This window comes from Lissotriton helveticus, chromosome 2_1, assembly GCF_964261635.1.
Source record: "Lissotriton helveticus chromosome 2_1, aLisHel1.1, whole genome shotgun sequence".
NCBI classification, from domain to species: domain Eukaryota; kingdom Metazoa; phylum Chordata; class Amphibia; order Caudata; family Salamandridae; genus Lissotriton; species Lissotriton helveticus.
Window position 1 is genome coordinate 732,628,557 of NC_136059.1, and position 18,790 is coordinate 732,647,346.

Genomic DNA, 18,790 nt, shown 5'->3' on the forward strand with positions numbered 1-18,790 from the left:
GTATATTTAATACTAATCTTTTGTAAATGAAGAAAAAGTTGTCGCCGAATTAATATAGTGTGACTTTGAATTTAAAATAAATAGATCAATTCAAATGAATTATTGATTTGAAGAATCAGTTTTACTTCTGTTCTTCTTGGTCCATCCATTGTTGTGAATGAAGTGTAGTATTGGCAATTGGTTATTGTTTCTTAGATGTTAAGGCTCGGCCTTACTACAAAAAAAGCCAAACCCTTTTTTTGTTTTACGTATTCAAACCTAAGCTCCTGCATCAGTGAATTCCATATTACATGTTACAGTTCCATGTGACTTAAACAATAGCTATTAGACATGAATGACTAAATTCTATAATGAAAATGAAGGGAGGATACGATTACCACACTGTGCCAACCAGTTCCTAAACAATGTCGTGTTTTTTATCTTGATCGCCAGCTCGTGAGCAGAGGCTGAGGATGAGCTAATTTGTGTGAAAGGGCTTCGTGGATAACATGTAGGCATAGAGATGTGTGCACAAAGAATAGACATGGTTTTAAAATGGATGTCGGGTTTAGCCTAATTTAGCAAGTAAATAGTGTATTTGCATAGGCCATACATCACCCATGCCTGGTTAGGCTGGAGACGTAAGGGGCAATAATGCAAACAGAGTTCAAATGCCTGAACATACTTAGAAAGTTATTATATGAAAATAGTTCAATTGAGGTGTATTAAAAGATTTTGTAGGAAAAAGTCAAAAAAGTTGGAAAAATTCAATCCAAGAATAACGTGAATTTCTTACAAGCGCGGCACCACAGATATATATATTTCTTTTTTAACCTTAATATCTCTAAAGCTACTGAACAGAATGAACCAAATCCCAAAAAGAACGCTTTGTGGATCAAGATCTAGCTTCCTGCTAAATTTGGTGTAATTCGATTCAGCCTGTTTGACAGTAACTGGATCTAATTTTCCTTATGGAAATTGAATGTGGATCACCCCAAAAGGAAGAAGCGGAGGACGATACATTTGTGTCAAACAGCGCCAAAGTAATAAGCAAACCAATATACTTTTCCTATGGAAATGTAATAATAACTTAAAAATAAAAAATGTAATTAAAATTTCATTTAAAAAAGTTACATTTGTTGAAACAGAACGTTTAACCACCTATTCTAAATATCAAATTAAAATGATTTATTTTTAAACATTAATATCTACAAATTAAATTAACAGATATATATAGTAATATAGTATGTATTACACAACTATGTTTCAAAGTTAGTGTGTAGTAACATTTTCTTTTATTCGATCTAGTTTAATAATGAACTATTAAATTAATTTACATTTACTTTCTACATCAAAATTGTTTTTTTTTTAAAGAGAAATACACTTTAATATTTGTTCCCATATTTTCCATTAGGACAGTTCCACCTCAGTGGCAGAGAGTTCCACCAACAGGTGAAAAGTTATTAGTAGTACCTGTACAATTGTACATTCTATTGGAGGAAGCTCCACACAAGGATTTAAGGGAGTGGAGGCATGTAAGTTTAAACCTAGGTGTAATTCTCCACTTGGAAATAGTGAACCCCAAGATAGTAGAGATTTATACCTAGGTATAGGAGTATATATACGTGAGTCAGGATGGCAGCAGAGATGTACTGATCCCCTGGAAAAGCCTTGGTGTGATACATTTGAGAGGCTGCTTCTCAGTTCCTCCTATCTACTGCTCGGCATGAATACGGTTGCATGACAGTGTTCAGAAGAAATGTTTTTCTTTCACACATCACTAATGTAAGCTGCACAGATGACAGTCCACTGAAAGGCTTGTTGTTCCTGTCCCGTATGGATTATGGTTAAAAAGGAGGGCGTCTCAGATGAGAAAATGCATATTTGCATCAGAACTCATACATACTTAAAATCTTAAAAATAAGTTCCACAGAGTAGTGGTTGGTCTCAAAAAGAACCTTTCAGAAATTATTTGTTAGCTTTCTGTACATGCAGTTTTGTTCAGCAAAAAATACTGATGGGGCGGACAAAGTGATATGCTTTTGTCAAACAGACAATTTATTGCATTCCCTGTCTTAACTCCCTAGAATGGAGGTTATTAATAAGCCTGGGCGTCCGAATCGGCTACGCCCACGGAGTAGGCGTAGTGTTGCCTCCTACGCGTTTTGTGTAGACAGCGTAGCCGGCAACACTACGCCCACTCCGTGTGCGTAGCCGAGTCGGCCGCCACCCGCCTCCCTCCCGCCCTCCCCTACATACATTATTTAAGCAAACTACCCTTAATAAAACAATTTTAAAGCACTTACCGTGTCCGGGGCTCGTCCGGGGCTCCCTCTTGGAATAGCGTCCCTTCATAGATACCAATGCGCATGCGGTATCCATGACGACGCGATTCCAAGAGGGAGCCCCGGACGAGCCCCGGACACGGTAAGTGCTTTAAAATTGTTTTATTAAGGGTATTTTGCTTAAATAATGTATGTAGAGGAGAGCGGGAGGGAGGTGCGGAGTGGGGCTACGCGGAGTGCGGGAGTGGGCGTAGCTTCTCGCCCACTCCGCGTAGCTCCGCGTAGCCCCACTACGCCCACTACGCCCAGGGTTAGTTATTAAATGATTTCTCAATTTTCATCTTTAAAATAATGGCAAGGTGATAGTACAATCAACTGATGAAAAACAAGAACAATTTGCCTCCCCCTTCTTGATGCTTCTTTTATCTCCTAAAGAATACTCCTCTTCCTCACTTTTCTTGCTTCATCAACCACACCTCTGTTCTCGTTTGAACTATTTACTCATTTTCTTCCTACTTGTACCTAAATCTGATACCCTTTTCACTACCAGACTCTTATGCAGCCCCTGGCTTCCACCTAGGGGCACTTGATTCAGGCCAGACGCTCCTTTCAATATCCCTCCTACTCTCACCTTCACAGACTTCATTGCTATTATTGCACAGCTCCCTCCAAATATTTTAATCCTCACACTTATTTTATATAATTACCATACATTTCACTTCCAGCTTTCTGCTTTTAAACCCTCTACTCATCATCTGCATTTCTCATTTTGATGTTCCTTTCCTATCCCCCATTCTAACTTGTTCCTTTTTTTTTACTTTTTTAAGCACCCTAACAATAGCTTCCCTCTTTACCCTCATCATACATGTCTGACTCTTGCTCTTTATTATTGTTTCTCCTGCCTCTACTGTTTCCACCTCCACTCCACTGGGTTCTACTTCCCTACAACTATTTATACTCTTGTACCTCCTCCTTTTTTCCTTATCTCCACAAAGGCAGTCTGGAACTCATTTTCCTTGCTACCCCTATCCATCCATTAATGGGTTGCAGGCTTTAGGACTACCCCATCATAACTGTCTGCTGATGAAGTTTGTTTTCACAGCTCAAGTAAGGTATCTCTCTCCAGCCAGAGCTGGAATACCAGCATCATCACTGAAAATCTGCTGTGTAATACTCAAACCACTCAATCTGATCTGCCTCTTCATGAATTTACCAATCAATGCTGGCCTGATTTGGTACTGTGTGCAGGACATTCCCAGCTCCTCAAAGCTCAATATACAAAATGTCAGATCGCCTAAGCACAAACTATCTCTCGTGACACTATTCATGGCTTAAACTTTGTATTGCTTGCATACTAACTTGATCTTACATTCAATATGTTCAACCAATTTACATTATCTAAACTCAGTTAAACACTGCACTTGAATGATCTTTGATATTACCCCTTCAATACCAAACTCACTGACAAGAGATGTTCTGATGCAACTTGGTATGTTGTTAACATAAAATGACCTCTTAAATCTCTAGTGTACACATATTCGTCCTGCCTGATGACTCTGACTCTCATAAACCCTTCTCCAACTTTGATCTCACATATCTCAATCTTGCTTCACTCATGAAACTTAGCCAATTTGTTCACCTTTTTCTTGATGAACTAGGGGATTATTCAGCACTGCTGTAAACCTTCCTACAATAATAGCTCCACATTTTATCTAATCTAGAAATATATCTCCTGGACATTGAAGGCCCAAACCCAAAAATTAATCTGATCATTTTTCAATATCATGCATCAAGCTATTCAAAATATTTGTCAAACTTAAAAGAATATACCTTGGTTTCATGACACCAAAAATATTGACATAGGTATCTATGAGAGGCTGGCCTGGTATATTATGTATACTCTTGCAAGTGGATACCCTGCACCAGTCCAGAAAACCTTATGGTGATTTAGGAGGTTTTAGACAACTTTAGAATGCTCTCTAAGTGGTAGCTGTGGAGAGCAACCTTCAGGCTTAGTCCAGAAAGAGTGTAAAGCAGCTTATTTTACGAGAATGCAATCTTATAGGTATAGATTAAATGAAAAAGAATGACACAATATATTTATAAAAATATGTATTTATTATATGACACTCACTAATATGTAAAAATATCTCCTACCCGGAGATATGCACAAGGCACACAATACTTTGCATAGAAATCGAGCAAACAGCACAGAATGCACAGTGGACCACAGCGGGGGACCAAACCATATACTAAGAAAGTGGTATAAGAAACACGACTCATGTCAAGACAATGTCTAGAGGACATAGAAGTGCTGGGGGCCCAAGGATCCCCTTTGGCAAATAGATAGGGACTCCTTGGAGAGCATGTGGAGTGTGAGAACATGACATGTTCTCCGTACAAATCAGTTGTGGTTGCAATTTTAAAGATTAAGGACCCTTCCCAGTAGATCCTGAAGAAACCCCGTGGAAAACAGAAGGTTGAAGAGCCACCCCACCCGTGAATACCCTAGTACCCACGTTACCTACACCAGGGAAGCCGGGTGCATAGGTGTGAAGTGGCATGGGAAACCGCTGTCGAACCCAATGGAAGACTTCAGGGAAATGCCGCTGCTGGAGAACGAGAAAGTGTCAGGTGGAATCCAAAGGTGGATTCAAGTTGAAGAGTACATGCAAGCAGAGGGGACAGAGTCTATGTCACTCAGGAGTGACCTGGAAGACGAATGCCCACCGATGTCTAGAGTTGCAGGAAAGTTGACGGTGACCTTGACTCTGCAGCTGTCAGTACCAGGTGACACTGAGGAATGTCAGGAGCCATGCACAAGCTGTCCCACATCGGATGTCGAGAGTTGAGGGGGCATGTCTGTCGGGAACACCAACAAGCCTTGGCAACTGCAAACACCGTGGATGATGAAGAAGGTTCAATGTCTGGACCAGTAAGGTCCAGGGAACTCACCACAAGCAGGGGAATTAGGGTAGGCACTGAGCAACCAGGGGAGCCCAATAGAAAGAAAGGTGACCCTCAACAGGACCCACAGGCCGGAGGCACTGGAGTAGCAAGAGGACCTCAAGCAGATCACAAATAGATGCATACCATGGTGCAGACGATGCGGTGTGGACAAAGATTCTGGTCACTGGAGATGCTTGAGGTTGGGGCTACTTGGAGCCTGAAGATCTTGGTGGAAGGAAGCCAACTAGCCTTTGCAATGGCAAGTCAACACTGGGCACAGGGGTTCTGTTCCTGCAGCTCCTATGAGGGATGTTGGCCTCAAACTTGGTGAGAGGGCAGGGCAGGCCTTGAGAGCTACCGAGAACCACCACCTGTTTTGCTGAGGCTTTTGGAGTCCATGGGAGGTCAAGATCAGCAGACCACTCAGCTTAGTTGCGATGCCTGCAGATGCAGCAAAGTGACTCCTTCACACCAAGGGAGATTCTTTCAGGTGTCTTGGATGCCCACAATCTTGGAAGGTTCCTGTATGGTGCACAGACAATGCCGCAGACTGGAAGGGAGACAAAGTCGAGCCTAAACGAAGTCCAGCGAAGTCCTGAGTGCCCAGATGGCAGAAGTTTAAGTGGTGTCTGAATTGAATTGTGTCCTACGACTAATCTAGGTACCTACACCTAGGTAATCCCTTAAGTACCCTGAGGAAAGGGTTGGGACAATTCAGGGGACCCTCCCAGGGGAGGGTTTGGACAGAGGGGGATACTCCCATGTCCTTTGTCCAGTTTCATGCCAGAGCAGGAGCCAATGGTTCCCAGAGCTTGTTTGAACTGGACAATGCAAGGGAGCACTAAATGTGACCCTCATGCAGACTGAGTGGCGCTTTTAACCGCACTCACCCGGCCCCAATACACTAAATTCTGTCTGGGAGGTTGTCACACCTGCATGGCTCAGCAGCAGAAGGGCAGCAGCCATGTTGTGCTGTCCGGGTGTAGAAAAATGGTACCGGGAGCACTGAGAGCCTATTGGAGGGCTCTCCCAGGGCTTGGAATCATACCTCCCACATTGTTTACAGTATGGGAGGTATGATTCCAACATGTTTGATACCAAACGTTATAGGATTCGTTGCAGCCAATTTCGAAATGGTCATTGCATAATGACGCAGTGCCCCTCTATATGGTATATAGCTGCTTCACTTACAACCCGGGAGAATGGACTCCCTAGGCTGTAATGTTTGGATGGGCTGTAGGGTTTGGAGAGGGTGGGATACTTCCGTCTCCTTTGTCCGCTTTCACACCAGAGCAGGAGCCAATGGCTCCCAGAGCTGGTTGGAACTGGACTATGCAAGGAGGCATCAAATGTGCCCCTCAAGCAGACTGAGTGGTGCTGGCAAGCACACTCACCCGGCCCCTATACACTAAATTCTATCTGGGAGGTGGTCACACCTCCCTGTGAAAGGATACCTATTGTTCTGCCTTCCCCTGCTCGATCTTGGCTCAGCAGCAGGAGGGCATAATTGTGTCTCTGGTCAGCAGCAGTCATGTTGTGCTGTCCGGGTGTAGAAAAGTGGTACCGGGAGCACTGAGAACCTAAAGGAGGGCTCTCCCAGTGCTTGGAATCATACCTCCCACGCCATTTACAGTTTGGGAGGTATGATTCCAATATGTTTGATACCAAACACGATAGGATTCCTTGCAGTCATTTCCAGATGGTCATCGAGTAATGAAGCGTTGCCCCTCTATGTGGTATATGGCGGCTTCACTTACAGCCCGGGAAAATGGACTCCATAGACTGTACGGGAGTCCTGCTCATGCAGGGCCACCCTTACACATAGAATCACGCACCCTTCCCTCAGGATTGTAAAGGAATGGCTTATAGGTTTTAAGTGCAGTGACGCTAGATATAGAAAACCTGTATCTTTGTAAGTGGTGCTAGCACCAGCTTGCACAGGCTGCAATGGCAGGCCTGTGGTTACAGTTTGAATGGTCTCCCATGGGTGGCATAATAAATGCTTCAACCCATGGGGGACCTCTGGGGTACCTATGCCCTACATACCTCAGTATCATATACTAGGGACTGATAAGGGTACCTCAGTATCCAATCCGGGATGTACCTAAGTACTGAACATAACAAGTTAGGGAAGGAAGCAGAGAGATTGGGGTCCTGATTAGCATGATCCCAGTCAGACTAGTCAGAAACAGCATTACATCAAGCAAAAAGTGGGGGTAACCATGCAGAAGGATCCTACCTTCATACAGTACCTTAGCACCGTCAGCAATGAACAATGTTCCCCTTATCCAGTCCCCTCAATGTGTCAATACCAAGCACCAGTTAATGCAATGAGAACATTACTGTAATTCTCAATTATTTAACCATGAATAAAAAGAAAAGAAAGTGAGCCAACCACTCTTTTCCTTGGTTCTCTAGACTCCATTATGAAGGAAAAATAATCTTATAGTGATGTTAAAAATATGCAGATATTTGCACTCATGCACCAGCCTCAATAACCTTAGAGGAAAGACAAGACTATACAACCATCACTTCTTAATCATAAAGGCCTCTTAAATCATTTTTCTAACTTATACTGCGACAACCAACTGAGACACGCTGTGAAGATGTCAAATGTCCAATAACTTAAAGATCTAGAGGTCAAATGTAAAGACAGTTATTCAACATCCATGTTACGTCTACTTAACTCTCTTGCCACTATTTCCTACCTACTTTAATCTTTAATTGAAACCTCCTGGGAATATTCTCAAGCACTAAGGGACCTTCCATTACAAATAAACTGACAGCCCAAACATAACATGTATATTGATATAACACAGGTTCATCTGTGGCTATCTTGGTGCTAAATAAAAGATGTTATTGTTACCCAACTCAATGGAAATCACTTTACCGGTCTCAGAAGTGTGAAAATAATTGTGAACCCAATGATATGCAAACCTGTAAACTTCAAGTCAAACAGATATCCCTGAAGTTGATTAATCAAATTACTGAGTCACCGAGTTGGCCTTAACCTAAATTTCTCTTCTCTTGATGACATCTCACACCTTGCTAATAATCTCTATGTTAACATAAACTGTATCAAAAGTACACATCTTTGAGAACTGAGTCGGTCCTATTTTTTGACTTATGTACTTAAACATAACAGTGCAATTGACTCCAGCAATGTCCCGGAGAGTAATATTGATTGTAAATTGCATATCAACAGTAAGGCTAAGCAAACTCATTCTTCAACTGACAATGTTATGAGATTAATCGGTTCACCCCAGAGCAGGGCCTAAATACCTTGGTACAATTCCTTGCTCTTCCAAGACTTGACTATGACAAATCCTTAATAAATGGTCTACCAAAAATGCACCTGGCTCCACAGACGTCAGGTGTGCGTATGGTGTCTGGATTTGTCTGATTAAGGAAAAACTGCCAACACATCTCCCCTATCCAGCTTACACTCCAAAAGTTTCCCATCAAAACGAGATCAATTTAGAAAATATCGTGCAATGCTTACAATTTATAAAGTCTGTAGGCAATGTGTAATCATTCCAACTGGTACTCCTGTAATTTAAATAGAACAATTCACTATGGCCCAGTCCTTTTCTGACTGTGCTATACATTTTTTAAATTAAATTTTCCCTGCTCTCTGCATCAGTATATCACATGCTATATTCAAGATGGGCTCTAAACTTCTTTTGAAAGGCCTTACTAAACTTGATCCCACTAACTGACCATTTGACTATTCCTTTACCTTGGTTGTTCATATTATGCTCTACTCCTTCTAGCTATTCCTTTGCTTTGAGACTGTCTGCCTCGTGCTCTTACTCATTTGTGTAATCCTTTCCTGTCCCCACCCTTCATTCCATCTCAATGCCAATTCATTCCAGTGGTTGCCAATGGTGGGAACAATCTCTCACTTTTTAGGAGAAGGATAGTTTCTTTACTATAAGATCATGATCTAGAGCAAGACAGATACAAGCAGTGAAAGGAGAAAGGAGGAAAAGACATGTTAGAAATTGTGTTTCTGGTTGGCAAGGGCATGCACCTAAGCCAGGCTGAACCCACCACCATAATAAGGGCAAGCTTTATACCAAAGATAACCTGTGCTTACCCTCTGGTAGCTTGGCACAGAGCAAGCTGGCTTATTATCAGAGGCATTGTGTAAAGTGTTTGCGCAACATACTCACACACACACACACAATGAATACACCACAAAAGAGACTACACACAGGATTATATAGAAATATATACAATATATTATACATAAAAAAGGCATAAACAACATCTATCAGTGAAACTCTAGGGCATGTAATGAAAATCAGATTGTGAAAATGCACATATATTACCACATTAGTGCAAGTAATCTAAAGTAGCTTATGGAAAAGCATATACATCCCCAAATATCACCAGCAGTGAACAACACCATAAGTGGAGGATGCAGTGCACCTGCACTCCTACTACAATGTATACAGTATTAGGCATCCCCCGTAGGGCACAGGAGCACGTGTGCATCTAATAGGTGCTTTGTGGTAAGATTTCCTCTATAGAAAGTTTTTTTCAAATTAACCAGTTCTTGATTGGGGGACCTCTGTCGAGGACTTACCCCGTAATGCTCTCTCTAGGAAAATGTGCCCTCAGTATGGCCCAATGAAGGGGGACACACACACTGTAGGCATGAGCATGGGTACCCCCCTGTGTCGCCCGCAGGCTGGATTGAGAAAGGGCAGCAGCCCATGAATGAGTGGCACAGCTGCTGAGGGCTCAAGCAACTGGAGGAGCCTCCTGTTAACAGAACTAACTTGTGCTCCATGAAGGAGAGGGTAAGGATTGCAGGCCCTTCCTCACGAAGGGCGCGCATCATCAGCAAGTGTTGGGATGACCCCAAGGTTCCCCGAAAACCAACAACAAAGGATGCTCCCTATCTGCAGTGGGTCCAGAGCCCTATGGGGGCCAATCAGACTGGGAATAAGGCCACCCACAAAGGAGCGCAGATGGCTAGACAGGGTCCTCCCAGGTAGTACTTTTGCTCCTGGGGAATTGCGGGCACTCCCGAAGGAGTCTACCCCGGTCTCCTTCCTGGGGCCATGGCGAGCTGCCTCAGGCCTGCGCTCGTACCCCATGAGTGTTGCAGCAACCTCCTGCAACTAAGGTGGGAGGCGGGTGCTGCAGTGAGTTCAGGCCCATCAGTTTGGATTAACACTAGTGTTACTTTGGCAACCACGCGTTGCTGGAAGGGAATGGGGTTGCACTAGTGAGGGGCTTCACTTGTGCCGATGGCGGTACAGGACACAGAGAGCAGGTGCCTCATCACGGCACTCCTGCTTCAAGGGCCACTCTTCCACAATGGGTAGCGGTTGGCACGTGCTAACCTCTGTCCAAGCAGTGCTCAACCTGCACTGATAAAAAATGATTGTCAGTGGCCAGACTCACGAGTCCCACGATCAATGGTAGGTGATGGGAGGTAATCCTCGTGACTCCTCAACAACCCCCGAAAGAACAGGGAGGGGGCATGCCACATTCCCTGGATGGCAGTAGCGAGGCACCAGGGCAGAGAACAGTCAGCAGGCCAGCACATGCAAGCACTTTGTGAAGTGTCAGTCTCTACAGCAGCCTAGCAGGCAGGCAGGCCAGCATAACAAAGCAAGTAGTCCCAATGGTGATTTCCCCTGGCAGCAAAACAGTTCACTGGCAATGTGCAGTTTGTAGAGCCAGCAGCGTCTGGTTACAAATCCAAGCTGTGTCTAAAATCGTGGAGCCAGAGCCCTTGTACTTATACTCAAAAATATCTTTGTTCAAGGTGGAACTTCAAAGGGAACCTTTAGAAGTGCACAATAATCCCTTTCAAACCAGCACTGGCTCTAGACATCAGTAGGGGGTAAATCGGCTCTCTTTTTGTGAGGGCAGGATAGAACTTATACAAATGTAAAGTGTGAGCACCCTCTCCCAGCCCAGGAAGACAATCAGTATGCATATGAATGCAGATGTAACCCTGCCACACTCAACCCTTACTCTGTTGTGGCTGCCTGGAAAGTATGCACCAAGTGTAGGCGTCACCCAGCCTTAGACTTGGATTGGGGTCAGGTTGCAAAGCACAAAGAGTCATAAGCACAGAGAAATGCCCACTTTCTAAAACTGGCTTTTCTAAAATAGTAATGTAAAATCCAATTACACCAGTATGCAGGATTTATCACTACCGTTCTCAACATACCAATCATGGCAATGCTACTCTTTTCAGATCAGGAATTATCACTTTGTATATACAGGAATTCCCAATTATAACCTATGAGAGGATTTTGCCTCACAACAGTGAGAAATAAAAAAGATTGTCACTACCAGGACGTGCCACACAACAAAGGCACATTTCAAACCTTTTACTCACACAGCACCCTGCCCATAGGTATACCTCGAGCCTACCTTAGGGGTGATCTATGGGTAATAAAAGGGGAGTTTAAGATTTGGCAAGTAGTTTTAAATGCCAAGTCAAAGTGCCAGTAAACTGTGCATGCACGCACTGCCGTGGCAGGTCTGAGACATGTTTGAAAGGCTACGTCTATGGGTGGCACAAGCAACACTGCAGGCCTACTAGTAGCATTTAGTTTACAGGCACTAGGTATATGGTATACCACTTTACAAGGGACTTATAAGTAAATCAAATATGCCAAACAGGTGTAAATCAATCATATCATGTTTTAGTGGGTGAGCACATGCATGTTAGCACCGATTAGTAGTGGTAAAGTGCCCTGTGTCCTAAAGCCAACAAAAAGACGGTCAGAAAAATCGGCAGAGGAAAGCAAAAGGTTTGGGGATAACCCTGCTAAAAGGGCCAGGCTCAACAACATGTAAGAAAACTATGACAAAGACAAAAGCAGGGATCAAAAAGAACCTGCAAGAATGAGGTAAAGAAGCCGAAAGTGAAGGGTGGTAAAAAATAGCAGAATAAGGGCAATAAAGACTAGGCAACGTTGGTAATATGAAATCCCACCATTCAGTATTATGCTCTTTAGAAAGCCCCTGGGCCCCTGCATTTTCTATTTAGAAAATAGCCACCTCCTTTCCTCTACTTTTGCCACAAGTTGACTGTTTAAACCTTTTCCCTCATATATCTTCCCTTCCTCTCAATATCTTATCCTTTCTTCAGCACGATCCCTATTTGGTGTCTTTAACACATATGTAAGTAATGGTTTTAAAAGAGTTTGCTCATAATCTTCACCTTCCTGTATAATATCTCTAATTTCCTTTACACACTGTCCTCTATAGCTATATGAGCCTGTACTCCTTTTTAATGTACATTTTAGTCTGTACCATTTTTCTTGTATTATACACTAGTTAATATTTGTGTATGTCTAATTGTCTCCTTTCTATGTATTGTGCAAACTATGAGAACACCCCAAACGTAAACAATATAGACCTTCATATAGTCAGTGGGGATGTATGACGTTACAACGCATACTTTTACAACGCCTACCTTTACATCGCAAGTTTTACAACGCATACCATTACAACGCATAATGCTTTTGGGCGCTGGATAGTGAATAGTTTAATTTAGTATTCCAACTCCAGTCCCCGTGGATAGTAGCGAAGGTGTTGGATAGTGCATTAAACCTATTCCCTATCCTAGAGCGCCCCGCAGCGCTATGCGTTGTAATGGTTTGCGTTGTAAAAGTTTCGTTGTAATGGTAGTTCGTTGTAAAAGTTTCGTTGTAAAGGCTGTATACCAGTCAGTGGCCTAGGTTGAGAGCTGGGCTTTAATTAATTTAGAACAATTCACTAACTGGTGTCTGAGTAAACACTATTTCTTCTAACCGCATTTTTCCTGGGAGATACAGTAGTTATAATAGATACATTATTGCCATTAATACCTAGGTAGTTGATAATTCAAGATAGGGTAGGATTATAAAATTCTAGTAACGATAAGAGCAATACATTTGTGCAATAGCAGCAGAATTTCATTTTACCACGTTCTTTTTGAAGTCAGGAAAATGATCACTTTGGAGCTCTTTTTCATTTAGCAAGTGCTGTAATTTTAATCATGTAGGCATATTTAAACCTTGCGTTTACCAGTTTATTTGAAACTTTTTGATGCATTGTTTTCTCAGTCAACAGCCTTGAAAAAGCTACTAAATTGTGAAAAGTGTCGAGTGTTCAAAATCATGATCATAACAAATGGAAGGTCTGCACTGAAATATTTACAATGATTCTGGTACTGCCACATCACATAAAGCATATATTGTTAAACCCCAGGTTTATTACATTAGATAGCCGAGGCTTAAATTACCTTTCACCTTCATGTTACACAATTTCAAGTTTGTCCATTCAAGCTTCCATTGCAATTCGAACTACACAAAATGTTGGTTTATGATTTTTTTCTTTTGAATTAAAGAATTCCCGCACGTACCAGTATTTATAATATAGGGTCACATGATGAATAAGTATTCTAATTACAACGTAGTGACATCGACACGTGTTTGTACGATTGCTTGCCGGTTTTAGTTGGGTGAGACATATGCAGATTATCTGGACCATTATTTTGAGTTCTTCGGGTGATGTTAATCTGACTGCCAAGCAAATAATGAACTGTGTCAATAATTTCAAAAAGTTCTTTATAAACAGTAATGGAGTAGTCTTTGACCACAGCAGCACGCAATATAAAGTCGAAAAAGACAAAAATGGGTCAAAAAGGTTCACATTTTGCCATGATATGTTCAATAGGGTTGTGTGAAATTCCTTGTTTCCTGTCAGCAATAAGTAGATACGAAACCGTGGGCAATTTCATAGTTTCCACATCCGCCTGCCCTAGAATGGAAAAAGTGAGAAATGCTAGAGAACTGCCTGCCAAAAAGAGAATTCCTGGTGCCGGGCATTGACCAATCACGATAGGAGGAATGTTCGTGCCGCTTGGCACTGTCAGGGCCCGCCATTGAGATTATCTAATGGTAATCACATAAAGTTAATTAGAATGTCTGGTCCTTATCTGTATTTCACGGAAACTTTCCGAGCAGGAGCGTTTGAGTGTAGTGCTTGCCTTCCAGGAGCACCCACATAACATCCCTGTGTTCCTAGGTAGATAATCAGTATAATGGATTATAGCCAAGTCCCACTTCCTTTCAATGGAAATTTGTAAATTTGCATTGAAAGGAATGTCCATATCTTACCTTTCTTCACTTTTTTTTTGCACTGCATGAGCACCTTATTTATCACCATTACACTTGTACATCCTGTTTTTCTCAAAAAAATGCTTTGTGTTTCCAAAAAATGTGCTATCATTTTAACAACAAGGATTGGTAAAATTATTTGCGTAACACAAACATGAAAAAATTAGCCTGGTCTTCTATTATTGTATTAAATACGAGTTAACATGGAGGAAGAAATAGGGCTCTCTCAATGAAATCCTTAAATATATTTCAAATAACCCGACAGAACCACTTGTGATTATACTGCCAGGGGGACCCTGCAGGCAGGCGTGCACACGGATGCATAAGTTGATTTGAAGTGCTCATTCAGGGATACAGGCAATATATTTACCTTAAAGCGCATAGCATTAAGGTAAATACACCGCCCATCCCTTTGAGGTACTTAGGCAACTGTGTTTCTGTTTTTGTTTCTGCCCACGGAGCAACAAACCTGTTCAAATTCCGCAAAATGGGCAGGATATGCGCATACTTCCTGCATTTCGTATGCCACGTGGGACTTTTTTCACCCCTCTAGCATGTACCAGTCTCAGAAAGGAAGCAGCAGCACCTGTCTGTACACTTACCTTGAATGACCACAACTTAGAGAATACTTCTGCCCCCCACCACTATATGAACACATGGAGATACAACTGATTCATCTACGTCCAACAAACCCTTATCAGGACGATTTTCTTTTTGACTTCCTGCAGTAGCCAGCAGGGCAATATTTCAGATGTGATGTACACAATGTTTGCCTCCACCCCTCCAATGAGGTATGGGCAACCCTGCCTACTGTGGGGCATGGTCCTGTAAATATCTTTAATGGGTGGTGTTGACCACTCCAAAAAGATCCTGACTCAGCCTACTAAATGGATGTCAAAGTATTTTGTTTTGAAGGTTGATCCGACCCCTAAGGATACTATAAACTGGCCATTTTACTTTCATGATTCCTGGGTAGGACATTTCTGAAGGCTTCTCAAAAGTTTTTGGTAGGGAGCAACGTCTGCAGGGTTAAGATCACAGCACCTTGAACCCGCTCCTGAATAATGCATCCTCCTTATAAATGCTTGTCCATATAAGGCACAGAGGCCACAGTCAACAGTGGGCTGTTCTCCAGGCAACCCCGCAAGAGGAGTTTTAACCATGGCCCCATGCCAGAAAAAATATTAATATCACAACGAGATAATTTTCTGTACGTAAAAATCGTAAGTCAGATTCGGGAAAATTCACAAGCCCAAAAATAATTACTTGCAATTGTTGCACTTTATGAGAGGGCAAGCGCACCATCGACCCACCCAAGTAATGCAAGGATTGAAAGATGCCATGAGCTTTCTGTAAGGGAATTGTGTGTCCCCCATTGAGTAGTAATAGCACCTTATTTACAGTAATAATAAATAACAAAAGTTGAATATGATGCGCTATTTAAGATACAAGGTTGTACTAATATCCTTATTACAATTGTTTGTTAATTACATTATTTTTTTACCACGATATAAAAGCAAGATCGCCTTTATAAATGTTGCTACCATTCATTTTGAGCAGGCTGTGCTTGTCCAATAGCATTTTAGGTAAATGGATCTTTCAGTACCAGTACAAGTGACCTATCACTGGATTTTCCAGGATCTCTGTATTCCATAGAAGAATGATGCTACAAGATTTTGCTTGAGTTCAGGGCTCTCTCGGGATTGAACCCGAAAAGAAGAAGGACCTGGACTAATTGAAGCTCCGTTGGTTTGCATGGTATTGTTGTAGTTGTATAGTGCATCACACCCAAGCTAAGGCCACAAAGTACTTCGATTACAATCGGAGTCATAGCGCTCTTTTGGAGTGTGGTAAAGGATGTGGGATATAGTTTGCACTTGATTTGGTAAAGTCTTGGCTTTTACCTATGTTGGCACATAAATAAATTGCACTGCACCATTGTTTTCAACAGGGGATGCCCCGGAGTGTAGGACTATAGAGCATTTACCACTGTTTGTTTTTAGTAGTTTACCTTGTGTAAAGTGCTTTTATACGAGGAGTAAAGCCGGGATATGGTTTTTGCAAGTGGACTCTCCCTAGATTCCACAGATGGTCAACTTTCTAGAAATAGATCTCTCAAGGTTTCTGTTTTTCAAATTACGCATGGGACATGCATGCATTTCTTACTTTAGCGGGTGGTTCATTTTACAGCTTGGCAAAGTGAAACAAAATTAAACTCTGACCCAAATTAGGTGGTATATTTTGGCCTGTTTAATGGCAGACAAAGTGGCAGCCATGGGCGGAAAAAGGTAGTGCATTCCTACCCACCTTTCTCAAGTGCGGGGTGTCCCATAACCCTACCCTAGGATGGGCGAAGGCCCTAAGCATCCTTTCTGTCCCACTGTCCTCTCCAAGGAAGGCATGACAGTCAGCGCCCCTGCACACGCTGCTCAGAAGAGGACTTTTCAGAATTAGAACAAATGCATTTTGCACCATTTTCATTGTCTCCATACTAGGGAATCATACAGACTCTGCCCAGAACTAAATAAATCCGCGAATAGTTCAATTGAGCAAGCTCATGGAGCAAGGTTCTGGCTGTTTTTAACCAGAAATGAAGCACTTGAACTTTCCAGTCTTCAAATGTGAAAGACAGAACTCAGTTTGAGCAGTATCATATTGTTTCATTTATTGAAATTGCCAAAAAATCAGAACCAGGTATCACTACGAACTTCACAAAAGTAATGCACATGGTGTGCATTAATTTCATACTCCGTTTCCTCCATTTTCATTTTTTGCAAAAATAGGCACCGGGACAAAATAACTTTTGGAAATTCACTATTTGCAGAACGTGCGCAAAATTGATTTGTTCTTTTCATACGCCTTGGCAAAGGATGCCTAATGGTACGAGGTATCATTTCATATTCTATGTGGCAACAAGTGTAATTCTGTACTACCTGAAACATCACTGGCACATATGAGAACATGGTCATGAACAACATCATATCGAACTGTTACCTTGCATGATAGCTAGTAAGCTGAAGAACACCAGGTACCCCACGGCGTTGTTGCACGATTGCAAACACCGTGGCGTGAAGCGGCCCCATCCGCAGGGCCCCTCCGTGTAATTGTCGTCCTGCGCCGTGTACTGCCGGTTGGATATTTCCGGTACATGCTCTGGCTCGGGCTCGCGGTATAACCTGAGGCTGGCTACCCTCGACAGCCCCACCTCGTCGAGCGAGACGAAGACCGGGTTGTCAACGCCGTCCGTCATAGCGCTAGCAGAGTTCACTTCTGAGCGCTAGGCTGTATAACTTCCTCTGTGAGGCCCCGCTAAAGCTCCCGGCTCGAGAAGGGGCGTGCAATCACGGGCTCCAGTTCCCTTCCATTGTTCACCTGTCTGACTGGGTGCCTGGGTGTACCTGTGTATCGCCTCCTCGTGCCTCAGGTGGCAGCAGGGAGAAGGCTCTGACACTCATTTACCCGCCATAGTCCTCACGCGATCCGCCCTTTCAGCCACCCTGGGCGGTAAACGGTTGAACTGGCTTCATTTCCACGCCTCTCGCAACATTTACAACTGACCTGAAAAAAAAAGATATCTTTCTTAAGTCATCTTTCGTAATCATGCGTGTCAGTGTTGACAAATTTCCCCGACACTCCTCCCACCCCCTGAAGCAATAGGAGGAGGAAGTGGGCAGGTGCACAGGCCCCGCCCTCTGAAAGTATTTTAATGTTTTTTGTGTGTCTCATTGCAGAGCCATCTTCGCATCATCATCTCACGAGGAAGCTATCAATACAACCAATGCTAGTTATTTAGCACTTGGCAAGGGCTCCTAATAATTATTTTACATTGTGCACATGTTTCTTTTAAGCAAAATGCTTTAGTTACAAAGTGTTTCTTGTCATAACTTTTGAGTGCAGTTTTTCTTGCTATGTTGTGAGTAGGTACACCGGTGCTGGGAAAAAACATTTTAAACGTTTTTCTAAATGTTGGGTAAATACCCTATCTTATGACATTTTCGGGTCTGGTTAACAGAGAGCATTATGTGTTTTTTCAATCCTCATATATAGAAGGGGTTCCCTTAATCCCTTATTCTGTTCAGCTGTCATCTACATTTTGATACAATCTACCACAGTCTACAGCATGGGGTAGTCCAGTATCTGCTCAAGGATTTTGAGGGCTCCTAGCAAGACATATTTTGGACGCCTCTGTGCAAAACAAATTTGAATGTTGATGGAGCGAGGTTCAGAATGATATTTTGTTCTGACTCGCAAAGTTAAACTTCCATAACATTATAACCGTATTAATAAGCACGAAATGAAAAGTACTAATCAACCTAGTTTTAAATGCATACACATCAGAAAAACGAGGGACTAATTCATGTGCTCTTTGTTGCAAAAGCAAGTGTGTTGCAAATAATAAACTAACCTTGTCTATTGTATTTGTCAGTATTAAATGTG

The 18,790-nt window shown here is 42.4% G+C and overlaps 1 protein-coding gene across 2 annotated transcripts in view; it reads right to left on the reverse strand.

Annotated features, from left to right (window-relative positions):
• SLCO4C1 (solute carrier organic anion transporter family member 4C1) overlaps positions 1–17,935 on the reverse strand; it is a 662,960-nt gene extending 645,025 nt beyond the window's left edge. Inside the window, exon 1 of one of the 2 annotated variants that reach the window (XM_078675442.1) lies at positions 17,348–17,935. In XM_078675442.1, coding sequence (XP_078531568.1) covers positions 17,348–17,603 — 256 coding nt within the window. In that variant the 5' untranslated portion in view covers positions 17,604–17,935. The remainder of the gene's footprint in view (positions 1–17,347) is intronic. The other variant, XM_078675443.1, reaches the window with a different exon arrangement.
• Between the last annotated feature and the right edge of the window lie 855 nt (positions 17,936–18,790).